The sequence below is a fragment of the Ranitomeya variabilis genome, chromosome 1 (genome assembly GCF_051348905.1).
Source record: "Ranitomeya variabilis isolate aRanVar5 chromosome 1, aRanVar5.hap1, whole genome shotgun sequence".
NCBI lineage: Eukaryota > Metazoa > Chordata > Amphibia > Anura > Dendrobatidae > Ranitomeya > Ranitomeya variabilis.
This window is the reverse complement of record NC_135232.1, coordinates 347,026,858-347,054,442: the sequence shown is the minus strand read 5'-3', so window position 1 is coordinate 347,054,442 and position 27,585 is coordinate 347,026,858. Positions and strand designations below refer to the sequence as shown.

Genomic DNA, 27,585 nt, shown 5'->3' with positions numbered 1-27,585 from the left:
CCCCGTGCGGGAAGTAAGCAGATCAATGGACTCCTAGGTGTGCGGAATCCCCGCAATTCCGCATTTTTAATGAACATGTTGCTTTTTTTTCCGCGATGCGATTTTTTCGCGGAAAAAATCGTAACGTTTGCACAAAAAATGCGGAATACACTGTAAATAATAGGAGGCATATGTTAGCGTTTTTTTCACGTTTTTATCACGTTTTTATAGCGAAAAAACGCAAAAAACGCTAAAAATCCTGAACGTGTGCACATGGCCTTAGTCTAGGGTGGGAGATAGAGTTGCAGGAACAGGGAGAGTGACAGAATCCAGTCTGTGGGCAGGGATTAGGGCTTTCTACATACTGTATATAGCTGTGGCAGTTGTTCTTTTTTTGTGTGTGTGAAAAAATTGAATATATTGTGATTCATTAAGTGTTACATACCTTTATGGTACATTTTGGTGCTATAGAACACTCCAAAAAAGTGTTGAAATTTTTTTTTTTTGCTCTGTGCATATGACAGTGCAGTCAGCCTGTCTTAGGCTGGTTTCACACTTGCGTTTTTGTCTGCAGCGTTTTTTTTTTAAAAAACGCATGCGTTTTTTCCCCTATATTTAACATTAAAACGCATGCGTTTTTATGTGTACGCGTTTGTTCGCGTTTTCAATCGCATGCGTTTTTTTACTGCATGCGTTCATTTTCAAAAATGCAACTTGTAGTATTTTTGAGGGGCGTTTTTTGGACCAAAAAAAACGCATGCATTCTCATGCGTTTTTTTTGGACAAAAAATGCATTGGCGTCAATGGGGACGCATGCGTTTTTTTGTACATGCGTTTGCATGCGTTTTTTGACGCATGCGTTTTTTTTAACAAAAGTTGAATAGACTGAAGATAAGGTTGTCTAGACACTGATAAGCCTCCCCCATAGCAGCAGGGTTATAAAAGGAAGGTTGGGGGAAGCTTTTGGTCACTTCTCATCAGACTCAAAAGAAGACCAGACCCTGGCCGGACGCATTGGTGGACAAGACCCAGAACAATGTGAGTATATCCTAGCCAATGCATTTATTTTAAATTTTTTGGATCTACATGTCCTAATTTCTTTTTTTTTTTATTTCAACATGCATCAGAATGTCTTCTACCGAGTATTCATCTGATGAGGAGTTCCAGCCACGTCAGTCAGAAGTGGATCATGTCAGTGAGGTTAGTTTTTTGTCCTTCAGCTTGGTAAGTATTGACTGTCACATCGACACATGAGACAATTTGATTTTTTTTTTTTTATAGAGTACTTCAACTGAGGGACAGAGAGGGACTGAGCAGCGGAGTCAAGGTCCGGTGGGAAGACGGAAGCGGGTATGTATACAAGGCAGACTGTCCTCATTGTAATATTCTTGAATCTTCCTTTCTGTACCCTTGATTTTCTTTAAATTTTTCTGGTATGATCCTTTTCTTAAAGTTGTCTTTCATATTCCTGCCCTTTCTCATATTCTTGTTTGTTTTTTTTCCTAATGTGATTGAGCAAACTTAAATGATTTTCTTTTACTTTTAGGTATCACAACGGGACGACGACCGGATCGATAATGACCTCCTGATCACCCTGGTCCAGGAGCGAGTCCCGTTGTGGGACAGCCAGGATCCACAGCACGCCGTCAACAGTACGCTACGTCGGTTGTGGAGTGAGGTGGCCCAAGCGTTGTGGGATGGCTGGGAGAATGCCCCGCCACGGGTCCGTAATGCATTTAGTAAGTATTGCACTGCAGTGTGAAGCAGCAGAGACCTTGGCCGGGCTCTCTTGACTGTGTGTGATGAAAGAAACTTTTTGGAGTTTCTGTCATCACACACACAGTCAAGAGAGCACGGCCTAAAGTCCTTTTTCTGACCATTATATTTTATTGTTATTTCACAGTGGACAAAGTAAGAACACGTTGGCGTTCCATGAAGGACCGCTTCAACAAGGACCTTCGTGATGAGAATCGTGCAGCCAGTGGTTCCGGAGCAAGGCAACGGCCGTACAAATATCACCGTGTGCTGGCCTTACTAAGACCGGTCCTTCTCATGAGAACGTAAGTATTTCTCACATGCTTCCGGTTGTATTTCATTGAGATAATCTGTCATTTTTAATTCCACAGGATGTACCGTCTTGTTATAGTTTGGTATTAATTTTCTGTTTTCTTTTTTCACAGCACATACTGCACGACTGTCGCAACAGGTTCTGGAGCGGTCCATCAGCCGGCAGCCATGGACCCGTCCCAGCCATCCAGCAGCACAGCACCAGGTGGGTCTTCCACACTCACTGGAGACCAGGGGGCTGGCCCATCAGGTCTTCCCCTTTCGCAGTCCTCTTTCACTGCACCCATTTTTGCGGGCACATCCCGGCAGCGACAGAGGGCTTCGGATAGGTCCGTCATGCCCGAGTTTTTGCACTTGAGCTCGGTTTTACACGAAGCTATCAAGGCTTTAGGTGACAGAATGGATGTGTCCCATAATCTCTTACATTGCCGCATCCAGGATGTCGCCAAAAGCGTTGATCAAGTGAAAGACGACCTCAAGAAGCCAGCTCATCATTTTTTTTAATCAAATCCAACAGGACATGTCGGAACACCTTAGCCCTGATCTCCAGCTGAGTGTGATGCAGGCCTGCAATGTTGCTTTTGTGCAGGCTATGCAGCAGAGTCAGAGTCGTAATGTGGCGGCATATCCTACTGTGCCGTCACTGTCACTATTAAACACCATTCCTACCGCTGCTGCATACCACTGCACGGCCACCTCTATTCCATCCACAGGTGTACTCCACTACAGCGCCAACACGATGACGAGTGCTGTTGGACATCCCACCGCCACCACCGTGACAACCGCTGCTCCGGCTTGGACCTCCTCCGCTGACACCACGATGACGCAGGACCCTGGCGTGGCTTATCGGCCCGGCCCCCTCCCGATGCAGCAGGACCCATCCATGGCATATCGGACCGGACCACCCCTGATGCAGCAGGACCGAGGCCTGGCATATCGGACCGGACCCCCCCGATGCAGCAGGACCGAGGCATTGCTTTCCGGGCAGGACCCCCCCCGATGCAGCAGGACCGAGGCAGTGCTTTCCGGGCAGGACACCCCCCGATGCAGCAGGACCCAGGCCAGGCATATAGGATGGCCCCCCCATGCAGCTGGACCCAGGCATGGCGTATCGCACCGGCCCCCCCATGATGCAGCAGGACCCTGCCATAGCTTTATGATCCCCCCCACCAGCAATGCAGCAGGACACTGGTATGGGCTTTGTTTCCCCCCCCCAACGAGGCACCAGGACCCTGGGAGGGTTTTATGTTCCCCCCCCCAACGAGGCACCAGGACCCAGGCGTGGCTTTATCTTTCCCCCTCACTACAATGCTGTTGGACTCAGACGTTGCCGAGCGCTCCACAATGGAGACGGACTGTGTAATTGTGGAGCCGGGTCCTGACGTGTCTCCCGCCAACACTCAACATCCTAGCCCAAGAATACATCCCCCTACCAGGAGAACCCAAAGGCAAACCGGAAAAACTCATAAAAAACAAAAAACTCTGAATATTCCTCCCCCATCACCTACCGATGTGTCTCTATTGTCTGTTGTGTCTCAACCTTCCAGTGTGTCTCAAGCCCCTCATGTTTTAAGCCCCATCCCCGAATTTCCAGACCCTTACAGTTTTATTGCCCCTTCTCCTGCCACCTCTGCCTACTCCACGGTGAGCCAGGCTTCAGTTCTGAACACCCCCCAGATACGTCACTCCACCCCACGCCGGCGCGGTACAACCCGTCGCGGTTAGTGTTGAGCGATACCGTCCGATACTTGAAAGTATCGGTATCGGAAAGTATCGGCCGATACCGGCAAAGTATCGGATCCAATCCGATACCGATACCCGATACCAATACAAGTCAATGGGACTCAAGTATCGGACGGTATTCCTGATGGTTCCCAGGGTCTGAAGGAGAGGAAACTCTCCTTCAGGCCCTGGGAACCATATTAATGTGTAAAATAAAGAATTAAAATAAAAAATATCGCTATACTCACCTGTCCGACGCAGCCGGGACCTCAGCGAGGGAACCGGCAGCGTTGTTTGTTTAAAATTCGCGCTTTTACTTGGTTACGTGAAGTCCCGGCTTGTGATTGGTCAGGGCGGCCATGTTGCCGGGACGCGGACCAATCACAGCAAGCCGTGACGAAATTACGTCACGGCTTGCTGTGATTGGTCCGCGTCCCGGCAACATGGCCGCCATTAACCAATCACAAGCCGTGACGTCACGGGAGGCTGGACATGCGCGTATTTTGAAAAGCGCGCGTGTCCAGCCTCCAGTGACGTCCCGGCTTATGATTGGTCACGGCGCCATGTTGCCGGGACGCGGACCAATCACAGCAAGCCGTGACGAAATTACGTCACGGCTTGCTGTGATTGGTCCGCGTCCCGGCAACATGGCCGCCATTAACCAATCACAAGCCGTGACGTCACGGGAGGCTGGACACGCGCGTATTTTAAAAAGCGCGCGTGTCCAGCCTCCAGTGACGTCCTGGCTTGTGATTGGTTAATGGCGGCCATGTTGCCGGGACGTCACTGGAGGCTGGACACGCGCGCTTTTCAAAATACGCGCATGTCCAGCCTCCCGTGACGTCCCGGCTTGTGATTGGTTAATGGCGGCCATGTTGCCGGGACGTCACTGGAGGCTGGACACGCGCGCTTTTCAAAATACGCGCATGTCCAGCCTCCCGTGACGTCCCGGCTTGTGATTGGTTAATGGCGGCCATGTTGCCGGGACGTCACTGGAGGCTGGACACGCGCGCTTTTCAAAATACGCGCATGTCCAGCCTCCCGTGACGTCACGGCTTGTGATTGGTTAATGGCGGCCATGTTGCCGGGACGCGGACCAATCACAGCAAGCCGTGACGTAATTTCGTCACGGCTTGCTGTGATTGGTCCGCGTCCCGGCAACATGGCCGCCCTGACCAATCACAAGCTGGGACTTCACGTAACCAAGTAAAAGCGCGAAATTTAAACAAACAACGCTGCCGGTTCCCTCGCTGAGGTCCAGGCTGCGTCGGAGGGTGAGTATAGCGATATTTTTTATTTTAATTCTCTTTTTTACACATTATTACATTAATGTTGTTGCGATACCCGATACCCGATACCACAAAAGTATCGGATCTCGGTATCGGAAATTCCGATACAGCAAGTATCGGCCGATACCCGATACTTGCAGTATCGGAATGCTCAACACTAGTCGCGGTAAAAAAAAAAAAATTTGTTTGTGTTTCATCAATAAAAAAAAAAAGTTTATTTGCAACAATTATGCTTGGTTTATTTTGTCTTTCACCCCTCTCAATACACACCAATAAACTTCGCCACACACTTATTCTTTTGGCCAAAACATATCTCCAGTAGTATAAAATACAAGACAACATCTATATGTGTTTCTTTAGTATACAGATATGAGTTGGCCAAAAAAATATTATTTATTTCCATACTCTTATTTTTGTACCTAGTGTAGTGTCACTGTACAAAGAGAAAATGGTGGAAATCAAGTTCAGAACTCAACTGAACCGGTCAGATGTCAAAATAGACACCTGACCGATTAAGTTGATTACTGCCTTGTATATTCACCATATTCTATATAGCACATTATGTTACAATGGTTGTCAAACTGCTACATATCTATGCTCACCTGGCCAGGTGTAAGAAATTGTGAATTCATGATCATGTATAAGTTTATCATGAATTTATTATTTCTTACACTTGACTTGATGGGTATAGAGACCGTGACAGTATTGACGCAATGACGTCAACAAGATTACCAATAAATAAATAAAAATTTTGTACCATTATTATAAGTATGGGGCCCGTGTTTTATATCATTCTTTGAAAACCAAAATAGGGAGTGCAACAGAGGTCAATTACGATGAAAAAATAAAAATTATTACCTCATCAACTGTCACCCACTCCTGGTTTTGGATTACAAAATATGATATACATATCTACTGCCCATCTTTGGTCAACCTTTGTTTAGAGAGGAAAAAGATAGTAGACATGGTCAACACAAAAAAGTTTATTAACCCCTTAGTGACAGAGCCAATTTGGTACTTAATGACCGAGCCAATTTTTACAATTCTGACCACTGTCACTTTATGAGGTTATAACTCTGGAACGCTTTATCGGATCCCGCTGATTCTGAGATTGTTTTTTCGTGACATATTGTACTTCAAGGAAGTGGTAACATTTCTTCGATATTACTTGCGATTATTTATGAAAAAAATGGAAATATGGCCAAAAATTTTAAAATTTTGCAATTTTCAAACTTTGTATTTTTATGCCCTTAAATCAGAGAGATATGTCACGAAAAATAGTTAATAAATAACATTTCCCACATGTCCACTTTACATCAGCACAATTTTGGAAACAATTTTTTTTTTTTGTTAGGGAGTTATAAGGGTTAAAAGTTGACCAGCAATTTCTCATTTTTACAACACCATGTTTTTTTTAGGGACCACATCACCTTTGAAGTCATTTTGAGGGGTCTATATGATAGAAAATAACCAAGTGTGACACCATTCTAAAAACTGCACCCCTCAAGCTGCTCAAAACCACATTCAAGAAGTTTATTAACCCTTTACGTACTTCACAGGAACTGAAACAATGTGGAAGAAAAAAATGAACATTTAACTTTTTTTTGCAAACATTTTACTTCAGAACCATTTTTTTTTAATTTTCACAAGTGTAAAAACAGAAATTTAACCACAAATTTTGTTGTGCAATTTCTCCTGAGTACGCCGATACCCCATATGTGGAGGTAAACCACTGTTTGGGCGCACCGCAGAGCTTGGAAGTGAAGGAGCGCCGTTTGACTGTTTCAATGCAGAATTGGCTGGAATTGAGATCGGACGCCATGTCGCGTTTGGAGAGCCCCTAATGTGCCTAAACAGTGGAAACCCCCCACAAATGACACCATTTTGGAAACTAGACCCCTTAAGGAACTTATCTAGATGTGTGGTGAGCACTTTGAACCCCCAAGTGCTTCACAGAAGTTTATAACGTAGAGCCGTGAAAATAAAAAATCGCATTTGTTTTCACAAAAATGATTTTTTCGCCCACAAATTCTTATTTTCACAAGGGTAACAGGAGAAATTAGACCACAAAAGTTGTTGTGCAATTTCTCCTGAGTACGTCGATACCCCATATGTGGGGGTAAACCACTGTTTGGGCGCACCGCAGAGCTTGGAAGTGAAGGAGCACCGTTTGACTTTTTCAATGCAGAATTGGCTGGAATTGAGATCGGATGCCATGTCGCGTTTGGAGAGCCCCTGATGTGCCTAAACAGTGGAAACCCCCCACAAGTGATACCATTTTGGAAACTAGACCCCTTAAGGAACTTATCTAGATGTGTGGTGAGCACTTTGAACCCCCAAGTGCTTCACAGAAGTTTATAACGTAGAGCCGTGAAAATAAAAAATCGCACTTTTTCTACAAAAATGATCTTTTTGCCCCCAAATTTTTATTTTCACAAGGGTAACAGGAGAAATTATACCACAAAAGTTGTTGTGCAATTTCTCCTGAGTACGTTGATACCCCATATGTGGGGGTAAACCACTGTTTGGGCGCACCGCAGAGCTTGGAAGAGAAGGAGTGTCGTTTTACTTTTTCAATGTAGAATTGGCTGGAATTGAGATCGGACGCCATGTCACATTTAGAGAGCCCTTGATGTGCCTAAACAGTGGAAACCCCCCACAAATGACACCATTTTGGAAACTAGACCCCTTAAGGAACTTATCTAGATGTGTGGTGAGCACTTTAAACCCCCAGGTGCTTCACAGAAGTTTATAACGTAGAGCCGTGAAAATAAAATCGCATTTTTTCTACAAAAATGATCTTTTTGCCTCCAAATTTTTATTTTACCAAGGGTAACAGGAGAAAATGGACCCCAGAAGTTGTTGTACAATTTGTCCTGAGTACGCCGATACCCCATATGTGGGGGTAAACCACTGTTTGGGCGCATGGCTGAGCTCGGAAGCAAAGGAGCGCCATTTGACTTTTCAATGCAAAATTGAATGGAATTGAGATCGGACGCCATGTCGCGTTTGGAGAGCCCCTGATGTGCCTAAACAGTAGAAACCCCCCAAAAGTGACCCCATTTTGGAAACTATACCCCCCATGGAACTTATCTAGATGTGTAGTGAGAACTTTGAATGCCCAAGTGCATCACAGAAGTTTATAATGCAGAGTCGTGAAAATAAAAAATATTTTTTTTTTTTTACAAAAAAGATTTTTTAGCCCGCAAGTTTTTATTTTCACAAGGGTAACAAGAGAAATTGGACCCCAAAAGTTGTTGTGCAATTTATCCTGAGTATGCTGGTACCCCATATGTGGGGGTAAACCACTGTTTGGGCGCATGGCTGAGCTCGGAAGGGAAGGAGCGCCGTTTTGGAATGCAGACTTTGATAGAATTGTCTGCTGGCGTTATGTTGCGTTTGCAGACCCCTAATGTACCTAAACAGTAGAAACCCCCAACAAGTGACCCCATTTTGGAAAATAGACCCCCCAAGGAACTTATCTAGATATGTGGTGAGAACTTTGAATGCCCAAGTGCTTCACAGAAGTTTATAATGCAGAGTAGTGAAAATAAAAAATATATTTTTTTCCCACAAAAAAGATATTTAGCCCCCAAATTTTTATTTTCACAAGGGTAACAAGAGAAATTGGACCCCAAAAGTTGTTGTCCAATTTGTCTTGAGTATGCTGGTACCCAATATGTGGGGGTAAACCACTGTTTGGGCGCACGGCAGAGCTCGGAAGGGAAGGAGCGTCATTTTGGAATGCAGGCTTTGATAGAATGGTCTGCAGGCGTTATGTTGCGTTTGCAGAGCCACTGATGTACCTAAACAGTAGAAACCCCCCACAAGTGACCCCATTTTGGAAACTAGACCCCCCAAGGAACTTATCTAGATATGTGGTGAGAACTTTGAATGCCCAAGTGCTTCACAGACGTTTATAATGCAGAGTAGTGAAAATAGAAAATATTTTTTTTTTCCACAAAAAATATTTTTTAGCCCCCAAGTTTTTATTTTCACAAGGGTAACAAGAGAAATTGGACACCAATATTTGTTCTCCAATTTGTCCTGAGTAGGCTGGTACCCCCTATGTGGGTGTAAACCACTGTTTGGGCGCACGGCAGAGCTCAGAAGGGAGGGAGCACCATTTGACTTTTTTTGCGCAAAATTGTCTGTCGTGTTTGGAGACCCCCTGATGTACCTAAACAGTGGAAACCCCCCAATTCTAACTCCAACCCTAACTCCAACACACCCCTAACCCTAATCTCAACCCGATCCATAATCCTAATCACAACCCTAACGATAATCACAACCCTAACCCCAAAACAGCCCTAATCTCAACTCTAACCATAGCCCTAATCAAAACCCTAAATCCAACACACCCCTAACCCTAATCTCAACCCTAACCTCAAACCTAACCCTAATCCCAATACACCCCTAACCCTAATCCCAACCCTAACCTTAACCCTAATCCTAACCCTAACCCTAATCCCAACCCTAATCCCAAACGTAACCCTAATCCCAACCGTAACCCTAATACCAACCCTAATCCAAACCCTAACCCTAATCCCAACTCTATCCCTAACTTTAGCCCCAACCCTAACCCTAACCCTAATTTTAGCCCCAACCCTAGCCCTAACCCTAACTTTATCCCCAATCCTAACCCTAAATTTAACCCTAACCCTAGCCCTAACTTTAGCCCCAACCCTAACCCTAAGGCTACTTTCACACTAGTGTCGTACTCGGCTCATCGCAGTGTGTCGGGCCGACGTACCGACGCTAGCGTTGTAAGCGCCGCACAACGGGTGCAGAGGATGCTGTTTTTTCAATGCATCCGCTGCCCCATTGTGAGGTGCGGGGAGGCGGGGGCGGAGTTCCGGCCGCGCATGCGCGGTCGGAAATGGCAGACACATCGCACAAAAAAAGTTACATGTAGCGTTTTTTGTGCCGACGGTCCGCCAAAGCACGACGCATCCGTCGCACGACGGATGCAACGTGTGGCAATCTGTCGCAATGTGTCGCTAATGCAAGTCAATGGAGAAAAAAACGCATCCTGCAAGCACTTTTGCAGGATGCGTTTTTTCTCCAACGACGCATTGCGACGGAAACCAAAAAAGGCTATTGTGAAAGTAGCCTAACCCTAAATTTAGCCCCAACCCTAGCCCTAACCCTAACCCTAGCCCTAACCCTAGCCCTAACCCTAACCCTAGCCCTAACCCTAGCCCTAACCCTAACCCTAACCCTAACCCTAGCCCAAACCCTAACCCTAGCCCTAACCCTAACCCTAGTCCTAACCCTAACCCTAACCCTAGCCCTAACTCTAACCCTAACCCTAATTTTAGCCCCAACTCGTCTCTCCTGCCGGCCGGCAGATGGCAGCAGATGGCGGGCGCACTGCGCATGCGCCTGCCATTTTCTTTGCAGAGGAAGAAGCCGGCCGGCAAGAGGAGACGCAGGAGGACCCGGGGACACCAGGTGAGTATGATAGGGTCCCCAAATCCCCCTATTTCTCTTTCCTCTGATGTGCGATCACATCAAGGGACAGAGAATTACAGATCGCTATTTTTTTTTTTTTTTTTTGCGGTCGCCGGTAAACAGTTAATTACCGGCGATCGCAAAACAGGGGTCGGTAAAAACCGACCCCGATCATGTTCTTTGGGGTCTCGGCTACCCCCGGCAGCCGAGACCCCAAAGATCTTCCGGGTGCCGGGCGGCGGGCGCACTGCGCATGCGCCCGCCATTTTTTCCCGGAAAAAAGATGGCGGCGCCCATCGGGAGACACGAGGAGCACCGGGGGAGATAGGTGAGTATTGGGGGGCTATTGGGGGCCATCGGGGACACTATTTCTCTGTCCTCCGATGTGCGATCACATCGGAGGACAGAGAAATTAAATGGCAAATCGCGGTTTGTTTGTTTTGTGTTGCGACCGCCGGTAAATGGTTAATTACCGGCGATCGCAACTCGGGGGTCGGTAAAAACCCCCCGAATCATGTTCTCTGGGGTCTCGGCTACCCTCGGCAACCGAGACCCCAGAGAAAATCCGACTCTGGGGGGCGCTATTCACTTTTTCCACAGCGCCGTTAATTACCCTTAGCGGCCGCCGTTAAAAGGCGTATTGGCGGTCGTTAAGGGGTTAATTAGAAAAATTTGTATCAGTGTTTAATAATTGGTAAACATAAACATACAACAGGACATTTACACAACATTGTCCTGCCATGACACACGTCCAATATCGGACACAAAATAGGCCGCAAATTGGTCCCGCATAAGACCAACGGCTGCAGTTGACCGCATCGGGTGATGGTGAAAATCAGGCAATGGGTGTGAAACAGGTTCATCAAGTTCAATGTGGGGTCGCTCCTTAGCCATTATATAATTGTGTAGAACCACACAGGCTTTGACCACCTCGTCCACTGTTTCCACTTTTAGATTGATGGCTGTTGCAAGAATGCGCCATTTAGCAACAAGAATGCCAAAGCTGCACTCTACGGTTCTTCTGGCCCTGGTCAGTCTGTAGTTGAATATTCTTCTAGTGTGGTCCAAGTCCCTAATAGAATAGGGCTTCAGGAGATTTTCACACATCTGGAAGGCCTCATCCCCAACCATAACAAATGGCAGCGGTGGCCCTTGAGTGTTGGGGAGAGGCTGTGGAGGGGGAAAATTAAAATTGTTGCCATACACCCGACGGCCCATATCTGAGCTCTTGAAGGTCTGGGAATCATTGCCACGGCCAAAACCTCCAATATCCACGGCGATGAAGCGACACTACGCATCCGCTAATGCCATGAGCACTACCGAAAAATATTTTTTATAATTATAAAACTCAGATCCGGTTCTGGCAGGTTTGACAATGCGGATGTGCTTTCCATCCACCACCCCTAAACAGTTGGGGAAATCACACACGTTCAAAAATGTAGTTGAAATTTCCCGCCACATGTCCACGGTGGGTACGGGTATAAACTCCTCACGGAGTACATTTCATAACGCACGACAGGTGTCCACAACAATTCCGGAGAGGGTTGAGATTCCAAGGCGGTATTGGAAGTGCAGGGAAGATAAACTCTCTCCTGTGGCAAGAAATCTAGAAGAAAAAGAAACAAAAAAAACATTTTAAATCGGCTCTTAATGGTGTGTTTAAAAAAAAAAATAAAAAAAAATAAACAAACATAGAAAACATGTCATAACAACAAAGTTGACGGTCATTGGTTTAGTTTTTGAACGTACCGTAATGTCACTAACAGACTTTCCTCAGGTGGAATCGCTCTACGGAGCCGTGTGTCCTGTCGCCTTATGGATCCTTCAACACGAGCCAGTAAATCCCAGAAAGAATCTTGAGACATTCTGGTATAATCCTGGAATTTCTCCGGGTTGGCATTCAGCTCCCCATAGAGCGTGTGATATGCTCCACGGCTCTCACGCACTTCAATGATGGGGTGCCTCCAAAAACGCCGACGCTGTCTCCTTCTCCATCTTTGGTGGTTTCGGTCTTGCTCCCAAGCAAAAACACAGGCAAGGAAAATCTTGAAGCTGAACTCCAGTTTGAAATAAAAGTTATCCATAGAAAGATCCATCGTGACACTGGAAACAGTAGCAAGCTCTGAAAATTTCTGTCCCCCTAGGGTCTATATATTGAGAGACAATCATATACGCCCTCTCTATTCCCATTGGTTGTGTCTGGTTATCTTTTTTTTTTTGGAAAAATGTTCAAAAAAACGCAAATGCATGCAAAAACGCATGTAAACGCGTTTAAACGCTGCGTTTTTTTGACACACGCGTTTAACACATGCGTCAAAAAAATGCAGCGTTTAAACGTGTTTACATGCGTTTTTGCACCATGCGTTTTTTTTTAAAAACGCATGCGTTCAAAAACGCAAGTGTGAAACCAGCCTAAGCAACTGCTGAATGACTTCATTTAGCCATTTGGTAGCTGTTTAAAGGCTGATTTTATCCACTGTAAATGCACCTTAGATCTCTCCTTCTATCTACTGTCCCCCATACTGTCCCTCCATCTATACATTGCCCCGTACTGTGCTCTATTTCTATTTACTGTCACAAACACTAATAATTTCTGCAGTCAAATTATTTCAATCTTTGACTCTACCAAGTACTGCAAGCCTGGCAGGAAGTTGCCTGCCCTTTGGTGCCTAGTGGCAAGTATGGCTCTGATAAGAAGTCGTGCTGAATACTCTTTCTGAAAGGACAGAAGGTATGAGCCTAAAATAGTCCCAGCGGTCAGTGTGAAAATGGCAAATTATCTGTTTTTTTAAAAATAATAATCATTATAAAAAAAGTTGACTATTTTTTTTTTTAATTCATGGAACACAAAAACCTAATTAAACAATAGGTCATTTTCTGATGGTAGCTTCCCTTTAGGAAAATAGTTAAACTACAAAACATATGCAGAAAGCATTTTTTGAGCTGGAAGTTGTATCCACTTGGACATGTAATGTTTGAACGGTAATGGGAAATAAATTATATCGAAGTATTGTGCTGAATTATGATTTCTCACTATTTATTCATTGATTTACCCTGTAACAATGTCTATGCAACCTAAATATTTTATTAAAACATCAAATACAAGAAAGAATATGAGAATCCATAATGCCACCTGAATGAATATCACTCTATTAAAGAACCTTCCTAAATCAATACAAGTCTTACAAATATACTGGATGTCCTTGAATTGTCCTCTAGAGGATGCTTCCATGTTGAAATTATTTGAAATCTGTAGCTTGCTTTAAAAACTTTAGAATGAAATCTCCAAAGCATGTCTGCAAAAGATTGAGGAAACTTATTTTTGGGCAATTTGTTTCCACTACGTGTGCATAACATTTTTTAGACCAATTTGACATCCATATACAGTGAAGGAAATAATTAATTGATCCCTTGCTGATTTTGTAAGTTTGCCCACTGACAAAGACATGAACAGTCTATAATTTTAAGGGTAGGTTAATTTTAACATTGATCGATAGACTATCAAAAATAAAATCTATAAAATCACATTGTACAAATTATATAAATATATTTGCATTTTGCAGTGAGAAATAAGTATTTGATTCCTCTGGCAAACAAGACTTAATACTTGATGGCAAAACCCTTGTTGGCAAGCACAGCAGTCAGACGTTTTTATAGTTGATGACGAGGTTTGTGCACATGTTAGGAGGAATTTTTGGTCAGCTCCTCTTTGCAGATCATCTCTAAATCATTAAGATTTTGAGGCTGTTGCTTGGCAACTCTAGGCTTCAGCTCCCTGCATAAGTTTTCTAGGGGATTAAGGTCTGGAGACTGAGTAGGCCACTCCATGACCTTAATGTGCTTCTTTTTGAGCCACTCTTTGTTGCCTTGACTGTACGTTTTGTGTCATTGTTTTGCTGGAAGACCCAGCCACAACCCCTTTTAAATGTCCTGGTGGAGGGAAGGAGGTTTTCACTCAGGATTTTACAGTACATGGCTCCATCAATTCTCTCATTGATGCAGTGAAGTATTCCTGTGCCATTAGCAGAGAAACACTCCCAAAACATTATGTTTCCACCTCTATGCTTGACAGTTTGGACGGTGTTCTTTGGGTCATTGGCAGCATTTCTCTTCCTCCAAACACGACGACTTGAGTTAATGCCAAAGAGCTAAATTTGTATCTCATCTGACCACAGCACCTTCTCCCAATCACTCACAGAATCATCCAGGTGTTCATGGGCAAACTTCAGATGGGGCTGCACATGTGCGTTCTTGAGCCAGGGGACCTTGCGGGCACTGTTGGATTTTAAACCTTTACAGCATAATGTGTTACCAATGGTTTTCTTGCTGACTGTGATCCCAGCTGCCTTGAGATCATTAACAATTTTCCCTGTGTAGTTTTAGGCTGATCTCTCACATTCCGCATGATCAAGGATACCCCACGAGGTGAGATTTTGCATGGTGCCCCAGATCGATGTAGATTGACAGTCATTTTGTATTTCTTTCATTTTCTTACTATTGCATCAACAGTTGCCTTCTTCTCACCCAGTGTCTTACTCATGGTTTTCTAACCCATTCCAGCTTTGTGCAGGTCTATGATCTTGTCCCTGACATCCTCATAAAGCTCTTTGGTCTTGCCAATGTTGTAGAGCTTAGAGTTTGACTGAATAATTGAGTCTGTGGACAGGAGTCTTTTATAAAGGTATAATGGTTGGTAGGGGATCAAATACTTATTTCTCACTGCAAAATGCAAATAAATTTATATAATTTATACAATGTGATTTTCTGGGTATTTTTTTTTTTGTATTCTATCTCTCAATGTTAAAATTAACCTACCCTTAAAATTGTAGACTGCTCATATCTGTGTCAGTGGGCAAACTTACAAAATCAGCAAGGGTTCAAATAATTATTTTCTCCACTGTATATAAGATGTCCTTTAAACCAATGCTGATTTGTAGATATGATTGAATTGAATTTGTCAAATTTTAGGAAATTCAAAAATTTGCCATTTATTTTGAGCAAATCACAAGCAAAATGTCCACTGACTTTTTACGTAATGCAGAAGATTACATAAGCCAGAAAGGCTCACATGACTTCAGGCATGATCTCATTCACTTCCCTATAAAATCTTGCAGCTCCCATCTCCCATCATTGTCAAAAGTTTTCCGCAATAGAGTGAAGCCAGAAGACTGCAGCGTCTTATTTCTTCTACTCCTGCACTGATTAGATGCACTTCACCTTCAAATTGAACGGTGCAAATTTATTTTAGCAGTGCAGGGGTTAATCTTCTCAGTTGAGAGTTAGCCACTCCCATCTCCTATATAAACTGGGTCCTGGCTAGCACTCATTGTCAGAGCTAGCTTATTCTGCATGACTGGAGGTTGTTGGTGGTTATTGTTGCAGAAGGCGTTTGGTTGATTTATCTGTGACCGTTGCTAGGTTTTGAGTGTGTGATAAATACCTTTCTTCTCCTACTTTGGTTTCAACACATTCTGAAAAAAACATTGCAGTGAAAAACAGCTTCCATCAGTTTACCCATAGCCATACAGTATATGGTGCGGTTATAAAGGTGTTGTTTGCATTAAGGTGTTCAATACAGTCCAAGGAAACCTCTGACTGTCACACATATGTTTTCAGGACAATTGGATTTGCTGCAAATCAATTTGTTTTGAATGACATTTTTTAAATATTGTACAAAGCTGATGCATTTGTAATTTCAAAAGATTTGTTCATCCCTACTGATTTACAATGCAGAATCTGTGCTTGCAAATCCACAATTTATATTTGCATTATTTATGCTTAGTATGCAACTCTAAAATAATGTAATAGCTGGCAGTAAATACATGTATTAAATGGCTATGTGCTCATACTGAAGTTCTACGTGTTTAAACAGTTTTTCTTCCTCACTAGGCAGTCTTCAATAGTGTTCAAAAAAGCTCTCAGACCGCATTCTCATAGTTTGCGATTGCCAAAAATCATGAATACATAAAAATTGTACATTTGTTAGAGATTTGTAAATATCACAAATGAAGATGAGCGTAACCGGAAATTATAGTTCATGTTTCGTACCTTAGTGTCCAATGATGAACTACAATTATGGACTTCTTACGGAGGTCCATTTTAATGTTTGGAGTTCCAGGGGAATTCAGTGAGGAGAGTGAGAGTGAGGGAGAGGGAGAGAGAGAGGGAGATAGAGGGAGAGACAGACAGGGAGAGAGGAAGAGAGAAGGAGATAATGAGAGGAAGAGAGAGGTAGAGAGTTTTTTCAGCTCCAAAGTTCGGTTCCACATAAATTTCAATGGGGTTCGGGTTCATGTTCAAGTTTGGGTAAAGTTCTGGTACCCAAACCGAACTTTGGACTAAAGTTCAGTTCAAGCAGATGGGTTCCAGCGGGAAAACAGGAATCTTGTTAAAAATTCAATATTTATAAATACATGTTTAAAAATATTATCCCATAAGGTACACCACAAAAATTATTTCGAACTAGCTAATGCAACACTGTGCACAAAATAGCGTTAAATGCAGTTGTTACCAACGCGTTTCGACAAATGTCTTAATCATGGCAACACACTGTTAGGGTTGGCGGAACGCACCGAGTAAATATATATTGAATAGTAGGTGCATTCGCAAAGCGGGGTCCACCGTGCAGGAGAGAAACCTGCTGCTGGTAGATGGTGGTACTATATGGCAGTATAAGCGAACTCTGTTGCTTCACAGAGATGCTTGAGAAAAGAGAACGCTGTGCCCTGTTTATCTCACAGGGGAACAGCTAGCAAATAGAATCAACAGTGGTCATGCAGTCAGCAAAGCTTACACACAACTCCTCACCGGAGGTGCCGGTATTCTAGGGGCTTATTTCAGCCGGGCCCTGAATCCACTCACACAAAACTCCTCACTGGAGGTGCCGGTATTCTAAGGGCTTATTACAGCCGAACCCTGAATCCACATGCATAAGACCACACTGGCGCAGAGCACATAACTTTAGTTGATACTAGCGCATGGCCGTGCGGCCATGCGAACCTTTTATATCTGCAGCAACTTCAGGACCTTCCTAGAGGACCAATGGGAGTTGCTACAGTACCTGAGCAACTTGAGGACCTTCCAAGAGGACCAATAGTAGCTGCTGCAGTACCTGAGCATTTGACCCCTGACCTCCAATGAGAGGTCTTACCTTGGGCAATCTCAAAAGGGAAAAAGCAGGACTTAGTCCCAGAGACGTCTGCTCACCGCTGACCAGTACTGGCTACAACGGCTGAGCATGGAAAGGCAGCAGTAACCATCCGCACAGTATCAGGCTGAGCCAGATGCTGGGACCGATGTCTGGATTGAGCATGCTCCACTGCGGCTGGAGAAGAATGGGAGACCGCAGCGGAGATGGTTCGAGATTCCCCCTGTGCAGTGGCAGGAACTTGACCTCAAATATTACCCCCCTCCTAGGGCCCCCCTCCTTGGGCCTCGCTACGCTCGAAGGCAGCAATGAGCAGCGGAGCTCAAATATTCTCAACAGGCTCCCAGGACCTGTCCTCTGGGCCATAACCCTTCCAGTCCACCAAATAAAATTTCTTGCCATGTACCATCTTGCAACCCCAAAAAGCGTTCACCTCGTAATTGTCCGTAGACTAACTCGATGTCCCGGCAGATGACATACAAAACCGGGGCATGTATATGGGCTTCAAGAGGGTCACATGAAAGGTGTCAGTGATACCTAGGCGTGGAGGAAGGGCCAGACGGTAGACCACAGGGTTAACCTGTTTGAGGACCTTGAAGGGACCCAAGTAGCGAGGTGCAAACTTAGTGGACTCAACACGCAGCCTGATGTTATGGGCGGAGAGAAACACTAAGTCGCCAGGAGCAAAGGTCGGAGCGGGGCGCCGAAGAGTATCGGCGGAGGACCTCATTCTCTCCTTGGAGGCCTGAATGGCATCCTGAGTGTGGTCCCAAATGTCCCGTGCCTCCACAGCCCAGTCTGCCACCCTAGAGTCAGTGGAAGACACGGGCATGGACACAGGGACACACGGATGCTGGGCGTAATTAAGGAGGAATGGAGTCTGACCGGTGGAGTCGGCTACGGCATTGTTAAGCGCAAACTCCTCCCACGGAATCATGGATGCCCAGTCATCCTGCCTGGCAGAAACAAAATGACGTAGATATGTGAACAGAGTCTGGTTGGCCCTCTCTACCAACCCATTCGTCTTGGGATGATATACCCAGGAGAGATTCAACTCAACACTGAGTAGACGACAAAGCTCTCTCCAGAATCGAGATGCAATCTGGGGACCCCGGTCACTGACAATTTTGTCTGGCATACCTTGTAGGCGAAAGATATGTTTGATGAACAACGCTGCCAGAGCCTGTGCAGAAGGTAGCTGTGGAAGAGGCACCAAGTGCACCATGTTGGAAAAATGGTCAGTGATCACCCAGATAATGGTGCAGCTACGAGACTTGGGTAAGCCCACCACAAAATCCATCCCGACCATCTCTCAGGGCCTGTCCGCCACCGGCAGGGGGTAAAGCAACTCAGCTGGCTGTTGCCAAAGAGACTTGTTCTTGGCGCAGGAGACACACGCCCGAACATAGTCTGCGACGTCACGAGCCATATGTGGCCGCCAGTATGTCCTCGCCAGCAGCTCAGATGTCCTTTTGGACCCAAAATGTCCACCCACCCTGGACAAGTGAGCCCAAGAGAAAACCTCCGGATGCAGACTGAATGGCACAAAAGTCTTGCCTGGAGTCACAGACTCTAGCAAAACCAGGGCCACAGTTCTCAGGCTCTCAGTGGGGACAATAAGCCGAGGCTCCTCTTCCTCCTCCTCATATGAAACAACGGAGCAAGAGAGAGCATCGGCACGAATGTACTTCTCCCTGGAAAGAAAATGGAGGGTGAAATGGAACCGAGAAGAAGAACAAGGACCATCTGGCCTGGCGAGAATTAAACCTCTGGGCTGTCTGCAAGTACACCAAAAGTCTTGTGGTCTGTGAAGACTTGGAAGGGAAAGCGAGCCGCCTTCAAGAGATGTCTCCACTCTGAGAAGGCCAACTTCATGGCTAGCAACTCCCTGTCCCCAATGGAATAATTCCTCTCCACTGGTGAGAAGGTCTTGGGAAAGAAGAAGCAAGGATGCATCCGACCTTGAGCATCCTTTTGGAAAAGGACTGCTCCAGCACCAACGGATGAGGCTTCCACCTCCATTATAAATGGCTTATCTACATCGGGGTGATGTAGGATGGGAGCGCTAGCGAAGTGTGACTTAATGGAGTGAAAGGCCTTAGAGACCTCCTCAGATCACAATTTGGGATTTGCTCCCTTCTTGGTGAGGGCAACCAAGGGAGCTACCGAAGTTGAGAAGTGTGGAATGAACTTGCGATAGTAATTAATGAACCCCATAAAGCGCTGCACCACTTTAAGAGAATGGGGTTCCTGCCAGTCCATCACAGCCTGTAGTTTGGCAGGATCCATAGCCAATCCCTGGGCGGAGATGATATAGCCCAGGAAAGGTAAGGACTCCTGCTCAAACACACATTTCTCCAACTTTGCGTAGAGGGAATTTGCCCATAAGAGGTCGAAGACTCTGAAAACACCTCTCCGGTGGGAGTCAATATCTGGAGAGTAGATGAGAATATCATGCAGATATACTACGAAGGAGGTGGAGAGCATATCCCGGAAGATGTCGTTCACAAAGTCCTGGAAAATGGCTGGGGCATTACAGAGCCCGAAGGGCATCACAAGATATTCATATTGCCCATCCCTGGTGTTAAATGCCGTCTTCCATTCGTCCCCCTCATGGATGCGAATCAGGTTGTAAGCACCCAGCATATCTAGTTTAGTAAATACCCTTGCTCCCCGAAGCCTATAAAAGAGCTCAGATATCAGGGGCAGAGGATACTTATTCTTAACGGTGATGGCATTAAGACCCCTGTAATCTATGCATAGACGTAGTTCCCCGTTCTTCTGCATGAAGAAGAACCCAGACCCTGCAGGTGACACTGACTTCCTAATGAATCCTCTTGCCAGATTTTCCTTGATGTACTGTGACATTGCCTCCGTCTCCAGGAGAGATAACGGATAGACTCGACCCCGGGGAGGTTCAGCATCAGGCAAGGTGTCAATAGGACAGACATAGGGGCGGTGAGGTGGAAGGGTCTCCGCAGCCCTTTTGGAGAACACGTCCGCATAGGGCCAATATTGCTTGGGGAGAGAGGATATATTTGCGGGTACCTGAGTAGTAGCAACCTGAACACATTCCCTCTGACATCTACCCCCACAAGATTAACCCCATCCCAAAATTCTGTCTGTTGGACCACTCAATATGAGGAGAGTGGTACCTTAGCCAAGGTATCCCTGACAGGACCTCATCAATTCACTCAGGAATGACGAGCAGAGATATAATTTCCTGATGAGATGGCGACATGGACAGAGAAAAAGGGATGGTCTGGTGTGTTATCTGTGAGGGCAGTGTCGACCCATTTAGCACTCGTACGGTTACTGGTTGAGCCAACAGTACCAGGGGAATTGTGTGATGTTGGGCAAAGGCAGAAGACATAAAATTGCCCTCTGCCCCAGAACCTACGCAGAGCTCTACCGAGTGGGTAAATGAGCCAATACTAATTGTCCCCTTAAAGGACAATTTGGAGGCAAACGTCGCCGTGTCTAGTGTACCTCCAGAAACTACCACTAGATGCTGACATTTCCTCGACCGCTGGGAACATCTGGTGGCAAGATGTCCTGACTGCTGGCAAGCTTGACAAACCTGGAGTGCACGAGCAGTCCGGGACTTAGATTCCGCTCTTGACACTTCCATGGCCTCATGTGACTCAGGGGCCTGGACTGGAGATTCCAAAAGTTTGGCGAAGGTAGGAGCCAGCCGAAACCTCTGCCTACACTGGGCTCGCACTAACCTCCGCTCGTGAAAATGGAGGTCAATACGAGTGGACACTGCTATTATTTCCTCCAGTGTGGCGGGAATCTCCCTAGTGGCCAGAGCATCCTTCACGTGGTCAGCCAGCCCCCTCCAAAATATCGGAATAAGGGCTTTATCCGACCACTCCAGCTCAGATGCTAGGGTGCGAAAGTGAACGGCAAAATGGCTGACCAAGGACGAGCCCTGAGTCAATGCCAACAGTTGGAGCGCCATATCATGGGTGACACGAGGTCCTAAAAAGACCTGTTTCAGAGTGCTCAGGAACAAAGAAGCACTCTGCACCGTATGATTGCCACACTCCCACAGTGGCGTAGCCCACTCCAAAGCCCTGTCCGACAGGAGAAACACAATAAATCCCACCTTAGCCCGCTCTGTGGGGAAACATGAGGGCAGAAGCTCGAGCTGTGTAGAGCACTGGCTCACGAAACCCCTACAAGACTTACTATCACCAGAAAATTTTTCTGGCAGCAGGAGGCGAGATAGAGTCGGAACAGGGGTGGCAGTGGACAAGGTTGCTGCAGCCACGCTAGCAGTCTGAACAGCAACTGTGGTTACATACACAGCTGAGGTTGTGTGCTTGAGAGCCGCCAACCTACCCTCCAGCTGCTTGATGTACCGCAAGGATTGCTGTGTGTCCACCATTTACTAGCCAGACCCTGGCGCTAGTATTATGCTAGGGTTGGCGGAATGCACCGAGTAAATATATATTGAATAGTGGGTGCATTCGCAACCCGGGGTCCACCGTGCAGGAGAGAAACCGGCTGCTAGTAGATGGCGGTACTATATGGCGGTATAATTGAACTCTGTTCCTTCACAGAGACGCTTGAGAAAAGAGCATGCTGTGCCCTGTTAACCTCACAGTGGAACAGCTAGCAAATAGAGTCAACAGTGGTCATGCAGTCAGCAAAGCTTACACATAACTCCTCACCGGAGGTGCCGGTATTCTAGGGGCTAATTTCAGCCGGGCCCTGAATCCACTCACACAAAACTCCTCACCAGAGGTGCCAGTATTCTAAGGGCTTATTACAGCCGAACCCTGAATCCCAGAGGTGTATCTCGGGTTTCTGGCACCTGGGGTAAGAATTCATTTTGGCACCCCCCCCTTCCCAAGGACATATGCGATTTGCACACTTAGTCATGTACCGACGAGCCGCTCTCCCTAATGCTCTCAATATTCAGTGAAAAACTGAGAGAAGCAGAAGAGAAGCTCGTTGTCACAGGACCATAAGTATGAAAATCGCATATGAGTGAAGTGTCCATGTGACGACTACTGGAACCTGCAGAGCTAAATCCTGTCACCGCAGGCTTCTGAATTCTCACAACTAATGCACTGCACACTTTTAGGATTCTCCCTTGCTGGTGGATAGTCATGTCAGCACAAGCATGTGATTTGTATACTTCTGACCACATTCTGACTAGACGTGCCTGGCCTCGCTCAGTTCATTTTCATTGAGTGAGGCCACACATGTCTAGTCAGCACGTGACCACATGTATGTAAATCGCTAGCATGAGAGAATCCTGGCAGCGTGCAGTGTGCACTGTGAGAATTCAGAAGTCTGCAGTCACAAAGAATGACTGCAGACTTATTACAAACCTGGACATCCCCTTTAATGCTCCTAACAAATAAAAACATGAGTTAGTGTGTATCACAAATAAAATTTACTTCCAGGTACCTTATAGATGATGTCATCTCTGGAGTCATTCTCCTTCTTTTCTTCATCTTGTCCAGACCCCATGATGAGTTTTCTCATCCACAGCTCGTCGCTGCAGACTTCCATCTTCTCCGCTCTTTTGCAGAAAATCTCCACACGATTCCCTTAAAGGTAGAAGTGTCATTATAATGCTCCTGAATAAAAAATTGCCCCTCACTATATTGTCTGCACAAAATATGACCCCCACACTGTCCCTCTTATGGTACATGCTCTTCACACTGATCTATCCTTTCCATACCGGCCCCCTCTTCACACTATCCTCTCAAACTGTGTCCCCCACCCTGTACTCTCTCATCACACTCCCCCTTGTTGGTATACTGTCCCCTCCTGGCTGTGCCCTTACACTGTCCCTCCATGCTTCGCCCCCACTACTCAGTTTCTATTCTGTGCCCAATCACTTTTCTCCCCCCATAATGTCTCCTCACACTATTTCCCTCCCTCCTCATACTGTCTCGTCTCACATCCCCCTGTTCACCATACTGTCTCCTCATATATTTACCCCCTCACTTTCTACGCTGCCTGCTCACTTGACTCCCCATACTGTGTCTGCACACATATACCATCACCCTCACTCCTCGTACTCTGTCCACATACATTTTTCACATCGCTACTCATACTGTGTCCACATATATTCCCCCATTTGCTCCTCATACTGTCTGCACCCATCTCCCATACTGTTTCCTTAGATATGCCCCCCATTCCCCAGTACTGTTTCATCATACATGCCCCCTATTCCCCAGTACTGTTTCCTCATACATGCCCCCAATTCCCCTGTACGGTTTCCTCATACATGCCCATTATTTTCCTCTACCCCACCCCATCATTGCTATCTTCACCACCTCCATCTTTGCCTTCTCCACAACCACTATCATTGCTTTCTCCCCCACCACCCCATAATTTCCCATTCTACAACCTCCATCATTTCCTCCTTCCCCAGCACTCCCATCATTGCCCATTCCACCACTTCCATCATTTCCTCCTTTGCCTTTTTCACCACATCCATCATTTTCTCTTCCCCCACCATCCCCAACATTGCCCTTTCCACCACCATCATCATTGTCCTTTCCACCGCCATTACCATACTTGCCCATTCCACCACCTCCATCATTGTCTCCCCCTCCAATATCATCAGTGTGCTTTCCACCACCACCATCCTTCTCCATTCTACCACCTCCATCATTTCTTTCCCCCATTATTGCCCTTTCCACCACCTCTATGATTTCCTTCTCCTCCACCATCATTGCATTCTTCCCCAACACCATCTTTGCCCATTCCAATTTCCACCTCCATCATTTCCTCCCCCCCACCCCCCATTATTGCCCATTCCACCTCCATCATTGCCACCTCCATCATTGCCCATTCCACCACATCCATTATTTCCTCCTCCCCCTTCATCCCAATTATTGCCCTCTCCCTGTCAGCCCCATCATTGCCCTCGCCTCTCCTCCCCGTACACACACACAAAACCATTTAACTCTCTGCACATTCACCCGCAGCGCTAAGCATGCACCCACACACAACACACACACAGCACCTCTCACATCTATATATACACAAACAGCACCTCTCACCTCTCTATACAGACACACACACAACACCTCTATATATATATATATATATATATATATACACACACACACAACCTCTCACCTCTCCACACGCTCTGCTGCAGCATCTGATCGCCTTCCTCTGATACAGCCGGCTGCTGAATGATGACATCATCCAGCAGCGCTGCCTGTGTGAGAGGAAGCATGGGCAGGAAGACAGATCGCTGAAGCTCTGCTGCTATTTTCTCTTGTAGGCAGCAGAGGTGCAGGGATTTCTCCCTGCACGTCGCAACCGCCCTGCAGGGGCCCCCTCTATCTCCGCCAGACCCCGCTGCAGACGCACAGGCTGCACATGTTGCACATGTGGTATGTCCGCACATTTTGGGAGCTGGTGCGCTGCAGCTTCTCTGTGTCAGCTGTCAGCTTGACAGTCGGCACAGAGAACAGCCGACTCTCAATCCGGGGGGCGGCAGAATGCAGCCGCCGGGGGAGACATTGCTGACCGCCGAATTAGGCAGCCCGACAGCGCCCCCCTGCCGGCTGCACCTGGGGCACTTGCCCTGGCTGCCCCCTCAGATATGCCACTGCTGAATCCACATGCATAAGACCACACTGGCACAGAGCACATAGCTTTAGTTGATACTAGTGCATGACCGTGCGACCATGCAAACCTTTTATAGCTGCAGCAACTTCAAGACCTTCCTAGAGGACCAATGGGAGTTGCTACAGTACCTGAGCAACTTCAGGACCTTCCTAGAGGACCAATGGTAGCTGATGCAGTACCTGGGCATGTGACCCCTGACCTCCAATACTGAACGTGTGCACATGGCCTAAGAAAGATTTATCAGACTCTGGAGTTGCGCTACATTGTTTTACTGTTCGTAGACACTTGCACAAATATGACCTTCAAGGAAGAGTCATCATGAAAAAAAATCCTTTTGCATCCCCACCATAAAATTCAGTGTCAGAAGTATGCAAAAGAACATCTAAACAATCCTGATGCATTTTTGTAACAAGTCATGTGAACAGATGAGTTTAAAATAGAACTATTTGGCCACAATGATCAAAGGTATAAGTGGAGAAAAAAGGACACAGAATTTCAGGAAAAGAACATCTCCCCAACCATTAAGCATTGGGGTGGATCAATCATGCTTTGGGGTTGTTTTGCAGCCAATAGCATGGGAAACATCTCAAGGGTATAGGGAAGAATGGATTCAATGACATTTCAACAAATTCTTGATGCAAACATAACAACATCTGTAAAAAACCGAAGCTAAAAAGAGGATGGCTTCTGCAAATCAATAATGACCCTAAACACACGTCAAAGTTTTACAATGGCCCTCACAGTCCCCTGATCTGAACATCATTGAAAATCTGTGACTAGACCTCAAGATAGCAGTGCATGCAAGACATCCAGAGAATCTCCCGGAAATGGAAGAATTTTCTAAGGAAGAATAGATGAAAATTCCTTAAACAAGAATTGAAAGCCTCTTGGCAGGCTGCAAAAAGCCTTTACAAGTTGTGATACATTCAAAAGGAGGTGTAATTAGGTACTAACTATGCAGGGTGCCCAAACTTTTGCCTTGGTCTATTTTCCGTTTTGTAACTATTAAAATGTAAAAGATGAAATGTATTAGATGAAAATCTATATACGGTGGGGAACATAAGTATTTGATACACTGCTGATTTTTGCAAGTTTTCCCACCTACAAAGAATGGAGAGGTCTGTAATTTTTATAGTAGGTACAATTCTAATGTGAGAGACAAAGTCTTAAAATAGAAGTGAGAAAATCACAATGTATTATATTTAAATACTTAAATTGCATTTTATTACATGATATAAGTATTTGATCATGTACCAACCAGCAAGAATTCTGGCTCTCACAGAGTTTTTCCTTAAGAAGCCCTTAAGCTCTGCATTCAATACCTGTATTAATTGGTCCTCTTAGAACTCATTACCTGAATAAAAGACACCTGTCCACACACTCAGTCAATCACACTCTCCACAATGGCAAAGACCAAAGAGCTGCCTAAGGAAACCATGGACAAAATTTTAGACCTGTACAAGGCTAATCAGCAGGAGCGATCCAGGTAGCCAGGTTCCCTCTGCAGCTTATTCGGTAAGTGCTATAGCTTGACGAATAAGTAGTGACCCGAACATATTCCCTCATCTCTAGTCATGTATTGTAAGATTTTGGCCAACAACCTTCTTCACTCTTTAAGATCAGTGATGATTGGTCGTGTCTGGGACTTCCAGCATGACAATGACCAGATACACACAGCCAGGGCATCTGTAAAGAGTGGCTCCATAAGAAGCATTTCAAAGTCCTTGAGTGGCTTAGCCAGTCTCCAGACCTGAACCCAATGAAAATTTTTGGGAGTTGAAACTCAATGTTGCCCATAGACAGCCCAGAAAATTGAATGATCTGGAAAAGATCTGTATGTAGAAGTGGTCCAAATTCCATACTGCAGTGTGTGCAAACTTGGTCAAGAAGTACAGGAAATGTCTTATGTTATGATCTGGTGGCCTAAGAGCAGCATGAGACATACTCTGGAGAAGGTGGTACCTATACTGACCGCAGACCTTGAACCTAACACCGCAACTAGAAGTAGCCGTGGAATGTACCTAGCGCTCCCTGGACATCTCGACACAGCCGGAGGACTAATTACCCCTAAAGATAGAAAAGGGAAAACTATCTTGCCTCAGAGAAAATTCCAAAGGAAAGGCAGCCCCCCACAAATATTGACTGTGAGAGGAGAGGGAAAAAACATACACAGACTGAAATCAGAATTTAGCAAAGGAGGCCACTTCTAGCTAAATAGAAAGGATAGGACAGAGTACTATGCGGTCAGTATTAAAACACTAGAAAATATCCACCACAGAAAATACAAAAACTCCACAGCTAACTAAAGATATG

General features: G+C 45.7%; 1 protein-coding gene across 1 annotated transcript in view; it reads left to right on the top strand.

The window, feature by feature from the left end:
- The first annotated feature begins 1,107 nt into the window (after positions 1-1,107).
- Positions 1,108-27,585, top strand: part of LOC143795519 (uncharacterized) — a 146,615-nt gene continuing 120,137 nt past the window's right edge. Inside the window, exon 1 of the mRNA XM_077281012.1 lies at positions 1,108-1,179. Within this exon, the coding sequence (XP_077137127.1) occupies positions 1,108-1,179 (72 nt within the window). The remainder of the gene's footprint in view (positions 1,180-27,585) is intronic.